General features: G+C 40.2%; 1 protein-coding gene across 1 annotated transcript in view; it reads left to right on the forward strand.

The window, feature by feature from the left end:
- LOC134676358 (leucine-rich repeat serine/threonine-protein kinase 1) overlaps positions 1–19442 on the forward strand; it is a 130410-nt gene that overhangs the window by 61156 nt on the left and 49812 nt on the right. The window contains exons 20-33 of the mRNA XM_063534716.1: positions 1059–1149; positions 2373–2543; positions 3743–3841; positions 5712–5853; positions 6747–6949; positions 8155–8229; positions 9081–9226; positions 10779–10886; positions 12099–12168; positions 14346–14462; positions 14943–15021; positions 16239–16363; positions 17792–17879; positions 19090–19212. Coding sequence (XP_063390786.1) covers positions 1059–1149; positions 2373–2543; positions 3743–3841; positions 5712–5853; positions 6747–6949; positions 8155–8229; positions 9081–9226; positions 10779–10886; positions 12099–12168; positions 14346–14462; positions 14943–15021; positions 16239–16363; positions 17792–17879; positions 19090–19212 — 1637 coding nt within the window. The remainder of the gene's footprint in view (positions 1–1058; positions 1150–2372; positions 2544–3742; positions 3842–5711; positions 5854–6746; positions 6950–8154; positions 8230–9080; positions 9227–10778; positions 10887–12098; positions 12169–14345; positions 14463–14942; positions 15022–16238; positions 16364–17791; positions 17880–19089; positions 19213–19442) is intronic.

A 19442-nucleotide genomic window follows, 5' to 3' on the forward strand; every position in this document is an offset into this window, starting at 1 on the left:
CTATAATTCCTGCTACACAAAGTGTGACCAGCCCAAGTTTTTTGGATTTCTGCTGCTGCTTTTAAGTATCTGCTGAAACAAGAGTTCGAGTAGTGTCCATCATTAGGGGTCATCCATTAATTACATCACTCGTTTAGGGGGAGGGAGGGGGTCAAGAAAATGTGACATATTGTGACATGGGGGAGGGGGGAGACACAAACTTTGTGACGTCACTTTAACTTCATCAGTAACCGAAAATTTATTTAAATTATTTTATTCGCTGTACATTTAAATAACAAGTTTTTAAAACGATAATCGTTTTTATTCGTTTAATTTTCTTTCCTAAGCAGTTTTGGGTTATAAAATTACTAATATTTATATCGTCAAAAATATTTTGATAAAATATGAATAATACTCAGGTACTTACTTAATTCGATTTGGCGATTTCGTAGAAAAAATGTGACGTCACACTAGGGGGGAGGGGTTTGCCAAATGTGACCAAGTGTGACAAGGAGGGGGGAGGGGTCAAAAAACCTAGAAAATCGTGTGACGTAATTAATGGATGACCCCTTATATATTATGAGTATGTATGAAATATGTAGTAGTATATTAATTATATATATTCTAGTATTTTTATTTGTGTATTCTATACGTAGTTTATCAGAATTATTAGTTGTTCAGTTGTTTTCCAATGTTCTAATAAATGCCTCTGTTCTCCTTGCACCATTTTTACATGTCTCTGTTTGGCCCGACGGTTGACTGGTAAAGAATGCCATTAGGCATTAAATCCGCCATTTGTACATTATTTTTATGTTTTGTGTAATCAAGTTTAAATAAATAAATAAATAATTTCCCGTCTAAAGGCCTGTGCACACCGGCTGCGTGTGCGTGACGGCGTTGTAGTATACAGATCCTTATGAGAGACGGCACACCGCTTACGTGACGTGTGCGGCTCCAACATTTTAGCGCACGCACACGCGCACGTCACGTACACGCAAGCCGGTGTGGCTCGGCCCTAAACGTTGTGTAATATTTCAGTAGCCAGACCCTGGTAACCAACAAAGTTTCTATGTTTTCAGGTCTATGTCATATGTGACGTCATACCCCACCAACCTACGGCAGCTGGATCTGAGTCACAACGAGATCACTTGCTGGCCGAGTCTGCCTCAGGTAGGTGGCGGCAGAATCAACATGTCCTGTCCTCTCGTTTATTTATACACCGTGTTTTTATTGAATTCCGTTAACTTCGGGGTATGGTTAAGTACGTTTAAGAGAACTAAATGGCATAGTTAATTTTGAAATAAAAATATTTTCACCACACCAGCACGGAAAGCCTTACTTTGCACTTCAAAATGATAGCAAAGTTGCATTTTATTCACATGTGAGGCAAAGTAATCAAATGCAAATTTTAAGTTGTTTTCGTATGTTTGCTGGTAGATTTGACTTTTAAATGATGATCTTGGATGATAAATATTTAATAAAATTCATTTGATTGATTTGGTTGGATTTTGTTTGATATTTTACATTTAATATTTCCTTTAGGTTGGTGTGGTGAAAAATTTTGTGTTTCACTCGGGGGCAAATTTTGTTTAACCCTCGTGCTTTGAAACCCTCGCAACGCTCAAGATTCCATTTTTCGAACCACTCGCTACGCTCGTGGTTCTTTTGGAATCTTTCGCTTGCTCGGGTATCAATATTAGCACGAGCGGTTAAACAACAACTTTGCCCCCTTGTAAAACAAATAACTATCTTTGTTTTTTTTTTAAAGAAGAATATTTTTAAAAAGAAATTAAATGTAGCATATAGCGTTGTTGTAACACGGGCATTACATTTAACTCAACCAAACAATTGAAATCTGTGACATATCAATGTCATTTCGAACATCGATCGACCGAAATTGTACTTAAGTATAGTAGCAAATGTATGAACTCATTCTAAACACTAATCAATATGTAAGCCGGCCTTAAACCAAGTGTATACGCTTGTGAAGGCGTTATAAGAAAAAAATAAATTATTGATTATCTCCGTAATGGAGTTAATTAGAATATCGGTGTATTTGGGAAAGTTACTTGATTTAAGCTTAGGAATGCACCCTTGAAATTAACGGAAATAAAAAAAAACACGGTGCAGATAAGTTGAACATTCATTATTGAACAGAAGCGGTATCCTGGTCGCTTTTTTATCACCTGTCACGCCATGCGTCACTTAGAACGTGACAGGCACGGTGACAAATGATAAAGAGACCTCCATATTAGCCCTACAGTAGGCGAAAGGTGTGTGCGGCATCTATCCGAGAATGACTTTTTCTTGATTTCCGAGGCACGTTTTTTCCTTAGATTTTATTCCTCTTATACGAAGTTACATATGTCTTTGCTTCTATGGTTTATCATTAGGTGGAAAACTTCGGATCATCAGTCGGCGACCCGCTAGCATGCTACTGTCGCGGCGGCGCGGCGCGCGCGCGGCCGTGCTCGCGCCCGCGCTCCGGCGGCGTGCGCGCGCAGCTCCTACATTGCGCGTGCGCGGCGAGGAGCCATTTGAGACTCGACTCGCTCCGGACTTTGGTAAGCGGTACCGGCTTGATTCCTCTCCACGCCGAATGGATGTATATAGTCTGTTCAAGTAACTGAAAATGGTGAAAAATAGAGATAATACTCCTAAAAATACGTGTGATATCTCATTTGATTCGTCATTATGCTTAGAAAAATGTATTCGTAACGTGTTTGTAATTTTTTGTGTTGCTAATTCATGCTAATGCACGTATTTTTGGGAGTATTATCTCTATTTTTCACCGTTTTCCGTTTCTCGAACAGACTATATAGGCTAGATGACAAATTTTCATAAGAATAAGAATAAGAATAATATTTATTTCAAATAACCTTGTTGATATTTAATAGCAATCATTTATGGTATCATCAGATCAGGTTTGTTTTTGGGATCAAATGTCTATATGGGAGCCATTGTATTAAAGCAATACAAAAGACATAAATGATAGTCAGAGTCCAAAACCATCCATGTACAAAATGAGAAAATTGCGTTTTGTCGATGAAATATTGCGTTGTATACAATATTTTTTTATTTATTTTTTAGCTATACAATATTTTTTTGGATAAAATGTAAGGAATCGAATGGTACCTATCCATACTTATTTCCTTTTTGGAAGTTAAAAAGAAAGTTAGGTCCTATATTTTTGTATTATTTTAATATCCACATTATTTTGTCATAAATTGCTCATTTGCTATCTATTTTACTAGATTCTGTTATAAAATTCAACATCTCGCTGGCCCAATATTACAGGGTTCTATGTAACATTTTCAAATAAAAAAAAAAAAAAAAAAAAAAAAACATTTATTTCGGACCACGAAAATCCATAACTGGTTAGTAAACATGTACATGCACAGCTTGTAATTTAGACTAGGTTAGTACTTAATTTATTAGATACCTATCTACCTACTACATTTCATCATAGGGAGCTAAGGAACGGTGCAGGTTCGACCAGTGCTGCATATAGCGACTATCGAGCCTACCCGCTATCACACTCAGGATACTGTTACTACTGTCAAGCACTCTGCGACGCGTCGCGGCGGCACGCTTTCTTATTGAAATAGTATTCGCTTTCGTATTCAAAATAGTTGAAATTCGACTTAACGTCACTATGACAATGTTCAAATTTCAGTTAGATAAAAGTGAAACATAGAACCCTGTAATATTGGGCCAGCGATGTCTCATCATACCAATAATGAAGTAAGATTCGCTTGCGCAGATCCTGGCGAACAACATGCTAGAGCGGATACAACTGACGACGGACGACGATGGCAACGTGCCAGAAAGGGAGGGGGAGATCGACGAGGACGATGAGTGGGTACGTGACTATAGACACAGAATAAAAATGAATTTTTGCCAAAAATTTCAGTTTTGGTACAAGCTTTTATCGCTGACTGTACTTTTCTTACGACAGACAACTAATACTCATCGAGACAATTCCAAAAACCCCTAACGCAATTAGGTTGCGTTGTTTCATCACAGAGTTCCTATGGCCACCTCCTGTCTCCATCATCAGATCAGTTCGACAGTACCATATTATTGTATTGTCATCAGAACTACATACAACTGCCAATTTTCATGACGCTACGATCCTTGGATGATGGTTAAATGAGTTACCTTAGATTCCATTACATAGTTACATACAGGTCGACCTAATAAAAGCTTGTTAATAATAGCCTCTTAAGTCCCGAGTTCCTTTAAAAAGAACAAAATAAATTCGAAATTTGAACTACAATGGAATAAAAGAAGGTTCCAAAATCAAAACTGCAAAAATGACTCTGGGTCTTAGCAGGATAGTATAGTTCGTAGATTCGTAACTGAGCCCGGCGGCTAATCCTATTGTCTATTGTTAAGTAAAACCGCACGTGCTACTTACCTGCAAAAAAGGGTCATCCTTATTCTATTTGGCACCTGAGCGCGGGCTAGTCCAACGCTCAAAAAACCAGTGTAGTTGCGCTCTCCGATAACGCGCCTTTGTTACGCATCTCGATGACACATTTTAGAGTTCTGTAGCGTTCGACTCGCCGGCACTCAGTAACCGAAGTACGCAGGTTTTTATGCAGGTGATGGTGGCACGTGGCACGAGCGGTTTTACTTAACAATAGACAATAGGATTAGCTCGGGCTCAGTTACGAACCTACGAACTATACTAGGTACAGAAGATTCACTCTCTAACAAAACGCGTCTGTTACGATTCGCGCCTCTCACAGATCCTGGTGTTTTTGGGTTCTTTCAACTCAGAATCACTAGCATATTCAATAGGCTACATTCCTACTAGTCAAATCAGCTTCTTTTTTAGAACTGTCAAAACAATTTGCTAATATGGAATTTATATGAAAACGAATGTAGTGACGTCACAGTCAACTCACCTACTTTTTATATTTCAATCTGATTTATTAAATATAAATAGTGCTTAAAAATAACTGCTGTCTATGTTTTTCTAATTATTATCTGGTGCTTTATTCCGTGCACGGTGTGAAATAATTTATTTTAAGTAGAGGAGACATCCCTATTCTGATGGTAAAATAAAATGTCCCAAAAAAAGTCCCAAAAAAATGTTTCAAAATTGTACGTTCCACTATGTCACGCACATACAAGTGAAAAAAAAATTAATACATCGTGACGTAATGGAATGGAGTGGGATGGAGAATGCTGTCGATTCTGAGGAGAATGAGCCCAAGAACGTCCAGATTTGAAAGAATCAGGTTTTCAATATTTATTTTATTGCTCCTCTACACGGTGGGCCAGCGCCGGCCACTCCAAGGGACGCAGCCAAGCGGTAGAATGAGATAGCAATATCACTTGCATAAATGTGTCTCTTGGAGTGGCCGGCGCTGGGCCATCGTGTAGAGGAGCGATTATAAAACGCCCAAATTCGCTACACGATGTTATAGTTCGTTTTTTTTAGCATTAGAAAGAACTTGCAAGAAGGTAAGCGATCTTGACATGTCTTTTAAATGAAAAACGCTTTTTAAAAATAAAATACTATGAATTATGAAAGCAGAAGAGTATAAATGATCGTATTAGATTCATAATCGTTAAATATTTGCCGTAACTTATTTTTAAAATGTGTTTTTCAATTAAAAGGCACATCAAGATTGTTTACCTTATTTCTAATGCTAAAAAAACGAACTATAGATGTATGGAGTGAGCAATTTATGTATGTTTTTCTTTATGGTTTTGTTCAGAACTCGATGGCGGGTCTGCGGTCGCGGCTAGTATTCCCGCTCCTCTCCATGTTGGACGTGTCGTGTAACATGCTGCGCTCGGTGCCGCCGCTCATACACGCCCTCACGAACCTGTCCGTGCTCAACATTAGCGGGAACAAAGGTAACTCTACATTATATTACTAGTATAATGGGTGAGCTTAGGTTAGCCGGCTAGTGTAGCTCCTCTCCGTGTTGGACGTGTCGTGTAACATGCTGCGCTCGGTGCCGCCGCTCATACACGCCCTCATGAACCTGTCCGTGCTCAACATTAGCGGGAACAAAGGTAACTCTACATTATATTACTAGTATAATGGGTGAGCTTAGGTTAGCCGGCTAGTGTAGCTCCTCTCCGTGTTGGACGTGTCGTGTAACATGCTGCGCTCGGTGCCGCCGCTCATACGCGCCCTCACGAACCTGTCCGTGCTCAACATTAGCGGGAACAAAGGTAACTCTACATTATATTACTAGTATAGTCGTACGGTTTTAAAATATCCTAATCCACTTGCACAGATAAGACCTCCTCCAGACTGAGCATAGTCGCGCTACCCCTCTGCCACGCATACGGTAATTTTACTCCATATTCGAGTCGAAAGTGTCTTTGTGTGACGTCCGTGTCTTTGAACGGACCAATCACGGCACGGGACTTTGCTCACCTCGTCCCGCGCACCCCCGCATTTTTGGCATCATCGGTTGCTTGGAATAATTGCTCTAAACTCGGTCTAGAGGATTCCTAGTCTATGTCCACTTGAGAGATTACCTGCACTTTGCACTATTTTAAAGTTTGATAGATACAACAAGCAGATACTCTAGTTAACGAGAAAAGTTCAGTGTCGAATCCATTATACATTATTGCTATGTATCTGCTTTAATTGTAACTGTAACTGTAGTATTGTAAGCTTGTACTGTATTAAATAAATACAAATAAATAAATTGACTTTTACATTTGGTGCCGTGATCAGGATACTACGAGTACATTTTATACCTTCAAAATAAAAGTATTTTTCAAACTTCCAGAAATAACTGACCTCCCACCACAAATGGGCCTCCTCTCCCGCCTGTGGAACCTGAACACGGCTGGCTGCTCGCTCCACGAGCCCCTGGGGTCCATGCTAGCCTGCGGCCGCTACAAGAGCATGGACATCGTCGGGTACCTCAAGTCCGTGCTGCAGGAGGCGCGACCGTACACCAACATGAAGCTGATGCTGGTGGGGCTGCAGGTAACATTACAGACCTCTAGGGTCCATGCTGGGGCCGCTACAAGAGCATGGACACCGTGGGGTACCTCAAGTCCGTGCTGCAGGAGGCGCGGCCGTACACCAACATGAAGCTGATGCTGGTGGGGCTGCAGGTAACATTACAGACCTCTAGGGTCCATGCTGGCCGCTACAAGAGCATGGACATCGTGGGGTACCTCAAGTCCGTGCTGCAGGAGGCGCGGCCGTACACCAACATGAAGCTGATGCTGGTGGGGCTGCAGGTAACATTACAGACCTCTAGGGTCCATGCTGGTGGGGCTGCTGGTAACATTACAGACCTCTAGGGTCCATGCTGGTGGGGCTGCAGGTAACATCTCTACATGACCTCTAGGGTCCATGCTGGTGGGGCTGCAGGTAACATCTCTACATGACCTCTAGGGTCCATGCTGGTGGGGCTGCAGGTAACATTACAGACCTCTAGGGTCCATGCTGGGGCCTCTACAGGAGCATGGACATCGTGGGGTACTTCAACTATACGCTCACCCAATTTCATTTAAATTAGAATAAATGTGACGTCCCACGACTAAAGGTACCTTATGGCGGTTGGCGCTTACGCTATTATTAACGCCACTTCAATATTATTGCAGCGCTATGGCTATGCGACGTAAGCGCCAGCCGCCATAAGGTACCTTTTGCCGTGGAACGTCACAAATCTACTAAAGTTATTGTGTATCAAACTATCCTCGGATAGTTCAGCTTAAAAACATCGAAATACCGGGACGTGCCCCTAGCCAGCCGTGTGCTCCAAGTTGAATGTAAGAACTTCACCACAATACAGATAGCTACAGAAGTCAATCACATGTATATACTTCACTTTTCATACCTACGCTCGGCGGTCGCTCTAGGGTTGTCAACTATGGCTTATGCACAAAAAACTATCGTAGTAGTGGCACTCGTATCAGATCGTATCTAGTTGTTTGATTTATCGTTGAGGATGGAACGGGAAGAATGGAAATATAAATTAATAATAACTAAAATATTTTTACTTAATGTTTTTGTTAAACTGGTAGCTTAAAAAACGATAATTCACCGTTTAATGTTGAATTTAAACAACCATTTACTGAACAGTTACAATAACTTTTTGTTTTGTTTATGTTTTGTGACTTCACTTCGCTTCCCTCGCTCGTCCGATTACTCCACCTGGTAACCAATTGTGTTTGTTTCAGGGCATCGGCAAAACAAGCTTACTGGAGTGCTTGAGACAAGAATCCCCAATACAGTATCGAAGAAAAGGGACCGATGTAAGTTTAATAGTTATTTGACTTATTTGGTTTACAAGGGGGCAAAGTTGATGAATCATGAGCGTTTCAAAGCACGAGGGTTAAACAAAATTTGTCCCCGAGTGAAAACAAAATTTTTCACCACACCAACCCGAATCAAATATTAAATGTAAAATATCAAACGAAATCAAATTCCTTTAGTACCGTTTGGTAACTAAAAATTGGTAACCAGCTTCGAAACGGGAAAGAAATACCAATTGGCCAATCTTGATTCCCATTCTGTAGCTGGTTACGAAATTTTGGTTACCAAACGGTACTAAAGGATCAAATTCAAATTAATGTTATTAAATATTTATCATCCGAAATCTACATTTAAAAGTCAATTCAACTAGAAAACTTCAAAAAACAACTCAAAATTTGCATTTGATTACTTTGCCTCACATGTGAATAAAATGCAACTTTGCTATCAGTTTTTGAAGTGCAAAGTAAGCTTTTCCGAGCCGGTGTGGTGAAAAATAATATTCCATATTGCCGTATGTGGCGTTCAAGAGGTAAACCCCCTTATTCATAAACGCGATACAAACCTCAATTAGCTAATAATCGTTTGTCTTTATCTGTCATTTTGACTTATGTATTGGTAAGAAAGGGATAAAACATAATATAACTAAATCAGGCCCGTAAAGTTTTATGAATAAGGGGGTAAGTGGTTAAGGCCCACTTGCACCATTACACTAACCCAGGGTTAACCGGTTAAACCTGGACTTACTATGGTTACCAGTACAATTTGACACTGGTTTAGCGGTTTAACCGGTTAATCCCGGGTTAGTGGGATGGTGCAAGTGGCCCTAAGAGGTTAAGGTCCTCATTTCCAGCACTGGGCGCTGCGGATGGGCAACAAGGCGTCAGGTCGCAACATGTCCACCGTCGGTGTCGACATCGGCACGTGGAGCTACGAGCCGCCGCGTGCCTCCCGCGGGCCCGTCACGTTCCGCACGTGGGACTTCGGCGGACAGCGCGAGTGAGTCCCCCCCCCCCCCCCCCCTCTAGTAAAAACCCGCCAATAACTCAGCAAGGCGTCTTCTACATACACCAATTACAGTTCCCTGATGGAATCCATCACCAGACTAAACCTTGATAAAAATGTTCGTTATAAATCTTACTGGCTTAGCACCTTGCACCATCTCACTAGCCCGGGGTTAACCGGTTAAACCGTTAACCCAGTGTCTATTAGTACTGGTGGCCATGGTAACTCCAGGTTTAACCGGTTAACCCCGGGTTAGTGGGATGATGCAAGTGGCCCTTAGTAAACTTAACCAAGAGGACAAGTCGCCTAAGTGAACTATGCATCGTTAAAGAGTTCCGTTTTAATCATCATCAGCAGTTCTATTTCATTAAATGTCACTTTTTCTGAACGTAAATAAAATACTTACTTTATTGATGAAAACACTCAACGTATGCCTTATCAGATTCGAGGAGTTCCCTGGATTCCTCATGGATCCCAATCATCACAACTGGGATTTGATAAAAACGAGACCAACTTGGAACTATATACTTTCAAACAAAAAAATAATTTTCTTAATCGGTTCATCAATGACGGAGTTATGAGGTAACATACATACAAAAAAATACGGTCGAATTGATAACCTCCTCCTTTTTTTTTTGAAGTCGGTTAATAACAGAATAAAATTAATATTTAAGAGAGGCTCCCATACAACAAACGTAATTTTTGCCGTTTTTTTGCGTCATGGTACGGAACCTTTCGTGCGCGATGCCGACTCGCATTTGGCCGGTTTTTTATTTCTCAGCGTGAATCTAGTATACAGTGTGGAAAGATAAGTAAGTAAGGGAAAATATTTTTTTTGACAAGCTAAATTGAAGAAAAAAGGGAAAATCCTATGAATGCAGTTTTGTTTCTTTTTAAAAATAAAGGAATGTCTCCTTTAAGTAAATTGAGCCAGCTTCAGGATTTAAGGTAGTTTCCTTCCAGGGCCCGACTTATCTTTCCACACTGTATAACTGGATCTGGCATGAAAAGTGGGGGAAAGTGACCGAACGGGATAGTCTTATGTATCTTTCAGTAGCAGCGAAAGAGCTATTATTGTTTGTCCTTGTCACAGTCTCATATATTTTTTTTTATTTGTTTAGAACACAAACAGTCACATAATACAAATGGATTTTTAGTACAATGTAGTGTACTTAACATACTTAAGAAACAGACCTGGAGGTTCATTAATGAGTAGGTATATAATGTTAACATACATAATAACCGCAGAAAGAAACAATAAAATTCAATTGAAATTATGAGCCATATCTACCTAAACTGTATTTACCAGTCTTCCAAACAAAATCAATATTGTTTTATTTTATTTGTTCCCCACCGTTTTAGTATGGATTATGGTGGGCAACAAATAAATTCGACCAATCACAGTGTCGCATTGCGTATGTTTTGCCCCTCACGGAGGCACGCGTATACGACTTCCTACCTACCTTCCCCTTCTTCCCTTCTACTTCTTCTTCTTCTTTCCTTTCTTTTTCCTTTTTTATGGGAGCCTACCTTCTATGCTTCTCAGGTACTACGCAACGCATCAGTATTTCCTGTCCCGCCGCTCCCTGTACCTCGTGGTGTGGAAAGTCACCGACGGAAGGAAGGGCCTGGCGGATGCCATTGGATGGCTGAGGTGAGATTATTTTTTTATTTTTAGGGTTACGTAAAGTTTTGCAAATTATATCGTGTTATATATCAAGTGAAAGAGCTCATTGTGAGAATCTCAAATATATTTTTTTACTAATTTTAGGATAAATAGTTTAGAAGTAATTTAAGAAAATAGGCAAACTATGACCATCCCCCCCCCCTTTATCTCCGAAACTAAGGGATCTAAAATATTGAAAAAAAAAACACAAACAAAAAATAGGTTTTTACCTATGGATTACAGGAAAACCTGTCAAGCGTGAGTCAGACTTAAGTACTATATTTTTATCCGATCCTTACGGGTATTTTTAAAGACATTTAAAAATGTTTAAATACAGTGAAACCTGGATAAGTGGGATCTCAAGGGACGAGCAAATATGTCTCACTTAAAGAGGTTTTTCACTTACACAGGCTCCCAGTTAGCCAGGTACAAATAAATTTCTGTCTCATTTACAGAGGGTTCCATTAATAGAGGTGCGAATAGAGTATATTTCAGTTATGGAGGTGGTTAATTTAATAAGGTATTTAGTAATTATCTTTAAAAATAAATAAGGTATAATAATCCTTGTCCCTAAATATTTTTAAGCCTGTTTAAATATTTCTTTGAATTTATTTTTAATGATTCTCCAAAGGATAGATATATCAAAATTAAATATATTTGATACTTCATTGCGTATTAGAAATTTAATAAATGAAAATTTATTTTTTCGTGTTGCTTATCAAAATTTCAGCTTTCGTTTCGATAGTTTTAACTACTTACATAAATTAACTTAATCCAACCTCCAAGTTGTTTAGACACAATTAGGCAAATGCGGAATTTGTGGATAGACTAAGAGTTAGTAAGAATACGGAAATTGTTCAATGAAATCCCAGTTAGAGAGGTCATAGATTGACGTTATCTCAGATACAGAAAACAATTCCCTTTAAAATTCTAAAAAAACAATTAGTAAAATGTAATCTTATAAATATAGTCTCAGTAAAAGAGGTAAAATACACTCTCTGTCTCAATTATAGAGGTAAATGTGACTATAAAATCACAACAACGAATCCCAGTTATAGAGGTTCGTTTTTTCTCAGTAACAGAGGTAATTCAGTGCTAAAGTGTCGGGACCGCACCATGAGTCCCAGCTAAAGAGGTTTCTCACTTATCCAGGTCCTACTTAACCAGGTTTCACTGTACATTGATATAATTTGCATGTAGGTCTATACAAGCGCGCGCCCCGGGCTCGCCTGTCATTCTCGTCGCCACGCACTACGACCAGATCGCTAACGTAAGTATGATAATATTCATAATGCAAACTCCATATGTATATCCCATATGTATAGCCCATACCGAAGCGCTGGTGGACCGAAGCGCTGGTGGCCTAGCGGTAAGAGCGTGCGACTTGCAATCTGGAGGTCGCGGGTTCAAATCCCGGCTCGTACCAATGCGTTTTTCGGAACTTATGTACGAAATATCATTTGACATTTACCAGTCGCTTTTCGGTGAAGGAAAACATCGTGGGGAAACCGGACTAATCCCAATAAGGCCTAATTTACCCTCTGGGTTGGAAGGTCAGATGGCAGTCGCTTTCGTAAAAACTAGTGCCTACGTCAAATCATGGGATTAGTTGTCAAGCGGACCCCAGGTTCTCATGAGCCGTGGCAAAATGCCGGGATAATGCGAGGAAGAAGAATACAAAGTCCATATGTTTTTATTAAAATTTCGAATTCTACAGTATGTAACTGAACGAAAAGCAATTACTCAAACCCTAATGTTTAGGTCATACCAAGCAACTTATACCATGGGACCAACCCCGAAATCGCGAAAAAAAATTGACTCTCCCATAGGAAATGTCAACATCAGACCAGCAAAATGTATGAAACATCCAATTTTTAGGGTTCCGTACCCAAAGGGTAAAACGGGACCCTATTACTAAGACTTCGCTGTCCGTCCGTCCGTCCGTCCGTCCGTCCGTCCGTCCGTCTGTCACCAGGCTGTATCTCACGAACCGTGATAGCTAGACAGTTGAAATTTTCACACATGATGTATTTCTGTTTCCGCTATAACAACAAATACTAAAAACAGAATAAAATAAAGATTTAAATGGGGCTCCCATACAACAAACGTGATTTTTGACCAAAGTTAAGCAACGTCGGGAGGGGTCAGTACTTGGATGGGTGACCGTTTTCTTTTTGCTTTTTTTGTTTTTGTTTTTTTGCATTATGGTACGGAACCCTTCGTGCGCGAGTCCGACTCGCACTTGCCCGGTTTTTTTCCGCGTTTCCCATAGTAAAAATTGCTCAGTATGACCTAAACATTAACGGGTTTGAGTAGTTTTCGCTAGTTCTGTTACATACTGTATATTTGTATAATTCCTATAAAGTGACATTAGATCTCCCTCTAAATATTCACCAGGCTAGAAATAGGTTCACCACGGTGACAGGTGCGGCAATGCGGCAAACAAGCGCACCGCCCGTCCGATGGTAAGCGGTTACCGTAGCCTACGGAGGCCTGTGACGTCAGTAACGGTGATGTCGACAATCGTTGTACCTGTCACCGTGGTGTAATAGGGGCCAGGATTTACTTGTAGAATGACGATTACTTGTATATAATCGCTTGTGTATGTGTGCGTAAGTCGCTTTGCTGAAAGGACGCCAGAAGTCCGCCAGATTCATGTCGCGGCCAGTCGCGGGGCGAGGTAATGCGAGTTGGGGCGGGGCGGTGCGTGGCCGCTCTGTATGATAATCATTGACATAGATATCTAGGGCAGTCCCTAAGGCCAGTGCCTTACGGGCAATAATAATGAGGCATGACAGGGGCCAGGACAGCGGCGTGACACCGCTACAACGCGATTGGTTGATGAGTTCGCATCACGCGCGTGATTGGATGACGAGTTCGCATCACGCGCGCTATTGGTCGCAACTAGTTGCGTTAGACTGCACGATTTTTTTATTTTTTTTTTTATTTATTAGGCACACAAAACAGATAACATTTATTACATGGAATAATTCTTTTCAGAGCAGGTTTTTGGTTGGGAATGCCATCCAAAGCATGTATGCACATCATGAAACAAATATTAGAGCGAAAACTACAACTATACAAACTAACTTAATTACACAATAATACAATTTTAGGCACAAAACATTGACGAAATTAAAGACATTAATGAAACTTAATGTAATGGTGATCGATGGCAAAGAACTTCCATAACCTGTTTCCGAAAGATTGCAAATCTCGAGTTGAATATATCAATATGGCTATGTTTAGATACCAGGTCGTTGTACAGACGGCACATTCTTACAATAGGGTTGTAGAATGAAGTATTATTTTTATACACTTGTAGAGCAAAAGTCTTGGCTGGAATTCGTGAGTAACACCGCTAAACTAGTACCATTTTAGGTGCCCCATTGGCGTCCTTAGTTACTATACGTCAATGATGATAATACTATTACTTATTCTGTGTAGAGTACATTATCGGAGAGCGAGAGTCCGGCGGCGCTGCAGCGACTGATACGGTCGGCGTTACTGCAGGCGCCCGATGCTGACAAGAAGGGCCTGCCTCGAGTTTGCGACTCTGTCGAGGTGATATACTACTTCATTATCATATTAGACCCTTTTCAGCACACCAGCTCGGAAAGGCTTACTTTGCACTTCAAAAACTGATAACAAAGTTGCATTTTATAATTAATTAATTAAATGCAAATTTTGAGTTGTTTTCTCATGTTTGCTGGTAGAATTGACTTTTAAATGATGATCATCCAAAATCAGGATGATAAATATTTAATAACATGCCTTTGGATTTGATTTTCTTATGTTTGATATTTTACATTTCATATTTGCTTCGGGTTGGTGTGGTGATAAAAAATCGTGTTGCACTCGGGGGCAAATATTGATACCCGAGCAAGCGAATGATTCCAAAATTGAAATTCGAAAAATGGAATCTTGAGCGTTGCGAGGGTTTCAAAGCACGAGGGTAAACAACTTTGCTTCCTTGTAAAACAAATGACTATTGAGCATTAAATTAAATTATTTGTAAATGTTTTCATATATGTCATTCCGCAGGTGTCTTGCAGTACGAAACACAACATCCGGCTGCTCGCCGACATCATCTACTCTGTCGCCTACAGCGTCAAACCGCCTGGTAACAACACTACAGGGTGTCCCAGAATTCGACGTCAAGCCGTAAACGGATGATAGACCAAGTCGTAACAGTTATCATAAAAATACAAAAAAAAATATCCAACTCATGTTTTTTAAAAATAATGGTCACTTTAAAAATTCACTAAAAATCCACACCCTGTAATGGTTCTTTAACTCTTGTTACTACAAATTCCATAATTTATTCTAATTTTAGTATTATTGTGTAATCTTGAATAATTACAGGGTGTGGATTTTTTAGTGAATTTTAAAGTGACCATAATTTTTAAAGAACATGAGTTGGATTTTTTTTTTGTATTTTTATGATAACTGTTATGACTTGGTCTATCATCCGTTTACGGCTTGACGTCGAATTCTGGGACACCCTGTATACTCTGTATCTTTAGGTATTTAAATAAAGGTAAACAAAACCCTCAAATGGCTCCTTAACCTTTTCGACGCCATGTCAAACACAAAAGCTGTCGCGCGGACGCCACGTCCCCGAAGTGTCACAACTGAAATTAAACTTTATGCATAATATGCATGTAGGTCTATGTTGCTTTGTGGTCTGTGACCGATTAATAACACATATACACACATTTTGTTTTGACATGAATGGATAAATTGTTGACATAAGATTAATTATTGCAAGACATTTTTTAATTTGTATGTATTAAATAATATTATGTAAATATGAATGACGATCATAATATAAATTCGTGTAGATTAGTCTAGCATAATTTATAATGTAATTTAATATTATGAGAATAAATATCTAAATCTAAATCTAAATCATATAGTGAAGTATGGTGCTAGCTATTAAAAAAGACAGATAAGTTCGATTATCTCGAAAACCACGAAACTTTTACTAAACCTTATAGGTTTCTGGGCCAGTCTAAGGTGCTCTGTCGGTTAGAAGGTTATCCACTAATTACTGGGAACCCTGAATATGCATCTTCTTCTTCTTCTTCTTAGTCGGTTCCTCAAGGCTGAGGGTCGTGACCATCAGGAGTGCAGTTCTTCACCACCGCTCTCCAAACCCCCCTGTCTTGGGCCAGCTGTATTGACCCCTGGATGTTGACGCCCGTAGCGTCGCGTATGGCATCAGACCACCGAGTTGGAGCCCTGCCTCTACTCCTTCTCCCTTCCCTGAATATGCATGCACAGCACTCTGTCGCCGAAATAGTACCTTACGGTAATAACAATAAAGTATAATTTCAGGCAGCAAAGAACCACTGTTAGAGCAGCGGATTCCAGCCACGTACCTGGCGTTGGAGGAGTGTGTGACGTCACTGGCCGCCGAGCTGCGAGAGCCCGTGCTGAACCACGATGAGTATAAACGACTGGTGAGTTGATACCACACTGAGCCAGGCGTGGCTCACTCCGCGATTTCGTCGCTTTGCTACAGGTAGCTAAAAGCACATCCGTTCGACCCCAATTTTGGGGTTTGCCGTAAGCCGCGCGTGGCGCTGTCGCCACCCAGCGGCCATATCTGTGCAGATCGTGACAGACGCGTTTTGTTAGAGAGTGAGTCTTCTGTACCTAGTACTATTATTTATTCTGTGACTGAGCATAGTAGCTCTATCCCCTCTGCCACGCATACGGTAATTTTACTCCATGTTCAAGTCGAAAGTGTCTTTGTGTGACGTCCGTGTCTTTGAACGGACCAATCACGGCACGGGACCTCGCTCACCTCGTCCCGTTTGCATGATATAATTGCTCTAAACTCGGTCTAGAGGTTTCCTAGTCTATGGTTGATAAATACAAGATATAAGTACAATATCGAGTGTTTAGGCCCATATCTACGGATTCACAATTCTACAGATTCTCTAATCTACGGATGCCCAATTTAACAGATAACCAATTATACAGATTCCCAATTCTACATTCTTAATTCCACAGTTTCTCATCTCTACATTATCCCAATTCCACAAATTCCTAACTGCACAGATTCTTTATTTATTATCTATTATAAACCACAGCCGCTTTCTTCGTAGTCAGATACAAAACTTTGTTCAAATTTTTATACTCTACAGATTAGCATCCTAAATGACCAAATTTTACTTACTTTTGTGTTACAGCAAAATTCTAATAAGCAGTTCTGCCTTAGGACAATTGTAGTTCACAGAAAATAAAACGAGTGCCACTTAAATTTAAACTTATTATTTAAACATCACAATCAGTCAACAAGAGTTAACAGGATTGACTCTTAATAAAAACCAGACATGAAACCAAACATCTGTTGAATTGGGAATCTGTAGGACTGGGAATCTACAGAATTGGGAGTTTGTGGAAACGGGAGTCTGTATACTTACTGTTAGATATGTATGCATGTGTGAGTGCGCCCCGCTGTGTTTGTAACCTGTTCTCGAATGCAATAAGTATAATAAATCAGTGTTAAACTAGCTCGCTTGTTTGATGGTCGTGCACCCTCCCGTAGCACCCCCTTGCGCAGATCTAACACTTACGAATTTGTAGGAATTGTAGAATTTACTCTCAATTGCTGAAAGGTTGACTGGAAGAGATCCCTTATAGGGATAAGTTCGCCTTTGTACATTATATATATTTTGTTTCATTGTAATTTAACCTATCTTATGTGCAATAAAGTGTTTACATACATACATACATACATAAATCCAATTATGTAGAATTGGGAATATGTAAATTTGAAAATCTGTAGAACTGGGCGTAAACCATATCGAGGAGTCGCGATTTCGAGTATTTCTTTCAACTAGATTTCTTTCTTTATTCTCAAATATATTGGTGTGTGTCAGGTTACGCAGTATATGCAGGCGAAGGGGCACCGCACGTTCCGAGACGCGGCCGAACTGCATCAAGCCACCATGTTTTTGCATGAGAACGGTAACATATCATCAAACCTCTAATTGAGTCATAGATAGTAAGACCAGAGTGCTCACTTGCATACATCTGCGAAGAAATTCAAAAGGTGTATGTGAAGTCCGCAATCCGCATTGGGCTAGCGTGGGGACTATAGCCCAAGCCCTCTCGTCATTGGAGGAGGCCTGTGCCCAGCAGTGGGACTGGGATGAATATTTTTTTTATTTTTTTTTATAAGAGTGCTCACTCCATACATGAGTTTTAAGTTTTTGGCAAATTCATTTTTTGTACAAGCTTTTATTGCTGACTGTACTTTTCTTACGACAGACAACTAATACTCATCGAGACAATTCTAAAAACCCCTGTCATAATTAGGTTGCGTTGTTTCATTACAGAGTTCCTATGGTCACCTCATGTCTCCATCATCAGATCAGCTCGATGGTACCATAATATTGCATTGTCATCCGATTTATACATGAATGCAAAATTTCAGCTCAATTGGAAACCGGGAAGTGGATTAAATTTAACTTGCAAGATTTGATTACAGACAGACAGACTGACAGACAACGGTCAGGTGAAACTAAATAAAAGCTTGTACGTTGTCGCACGAGCTCTTTCTATCCTTAAATCAGAAAAAAAGTGTCCCAAGGTTTTTTTTCCATTCCGTTACCATTTTTTATAGACTGTATGGCGGTTTCGGAATGGAAAGATCGAAAAATGTATGGAAATCTTGGGACACTTTTTTTCTCCTATTAGAATCAAAAGAGCTCATGATTCTGAGTAGAAATAACATAAAAAATCCCAATTTTGAAAAAAAAAAAACGGGCAAGTGCGAGTCGGACTCGCGCACGAAGGGTTCCGTACCATAATAAAAAAAAAACGGAAAAAAATGCAAAAAAAAACGGTCACCCATCCAAGTACTGACCACGCCCGACGTTGCTTAACTTTGGTCAAAAATCACGTTTGTTGTATGGGAGCCCCATTTAAATCTTTATTTTATTCTGTTAGAAATAGAAATAGAAACAGAAATACATCATCTGTGAAAATTTCAACTGTCTAGCTATCACGGTTCGTGAGATACAGCCTGGTGACAGACAGACGGACGGACGGACGGACAGCGAAGTCTTAGTAATAGGGTCCCGTTTTACCTTTTGGGTACGGAACCCTAAAATGTGTAGGGGAAAACTTTAAATAAAATGGCCCATATCCTTGCACGTTGATTGTTTGATTGCAGGCGTATTGGTACACTACGACGACGCGGCACTGAAGCAGCTGTACTTCCTCCGGCCGCAGTGGCTCTGCGATGTGCTAGCCCACGTGGTCACCGTCAGGGAAATCAATCCGTTCGCTAATAACGGTACGATTATGGGCCAGTTGCACCAATCACATTTGACAGACTGATCGACGTCAGCCGGCGCGCCCCGGCGCTTTATTATGAAACTTTCCATACATAAAAATGTTGCGAACTTTTTAACGATACGAACAGTTTGGTGCAACCGACCCTTAGGGCTGATTTAGACGGCGTGCGAACTCGTACTCGATTTTAGTTACGTTGAGGACTAATAGTTACATCCAATTCAGTCGACC

Source organism: Cydia fagiglandana, chromosome 24 (assembly GCF_963556715.1).
Source record: "Cydia fagiglandana chromosome 24, ilCydFagi1.1, whole genome shotgun sequence".
Taxonomy (NCBI): domain Eukaryota; kingdom Metazoa; phylum Arthropoda; class Insecta; order Lepidoptera; family Tortricidae; genus Cydia; species Cydia fagiglandana.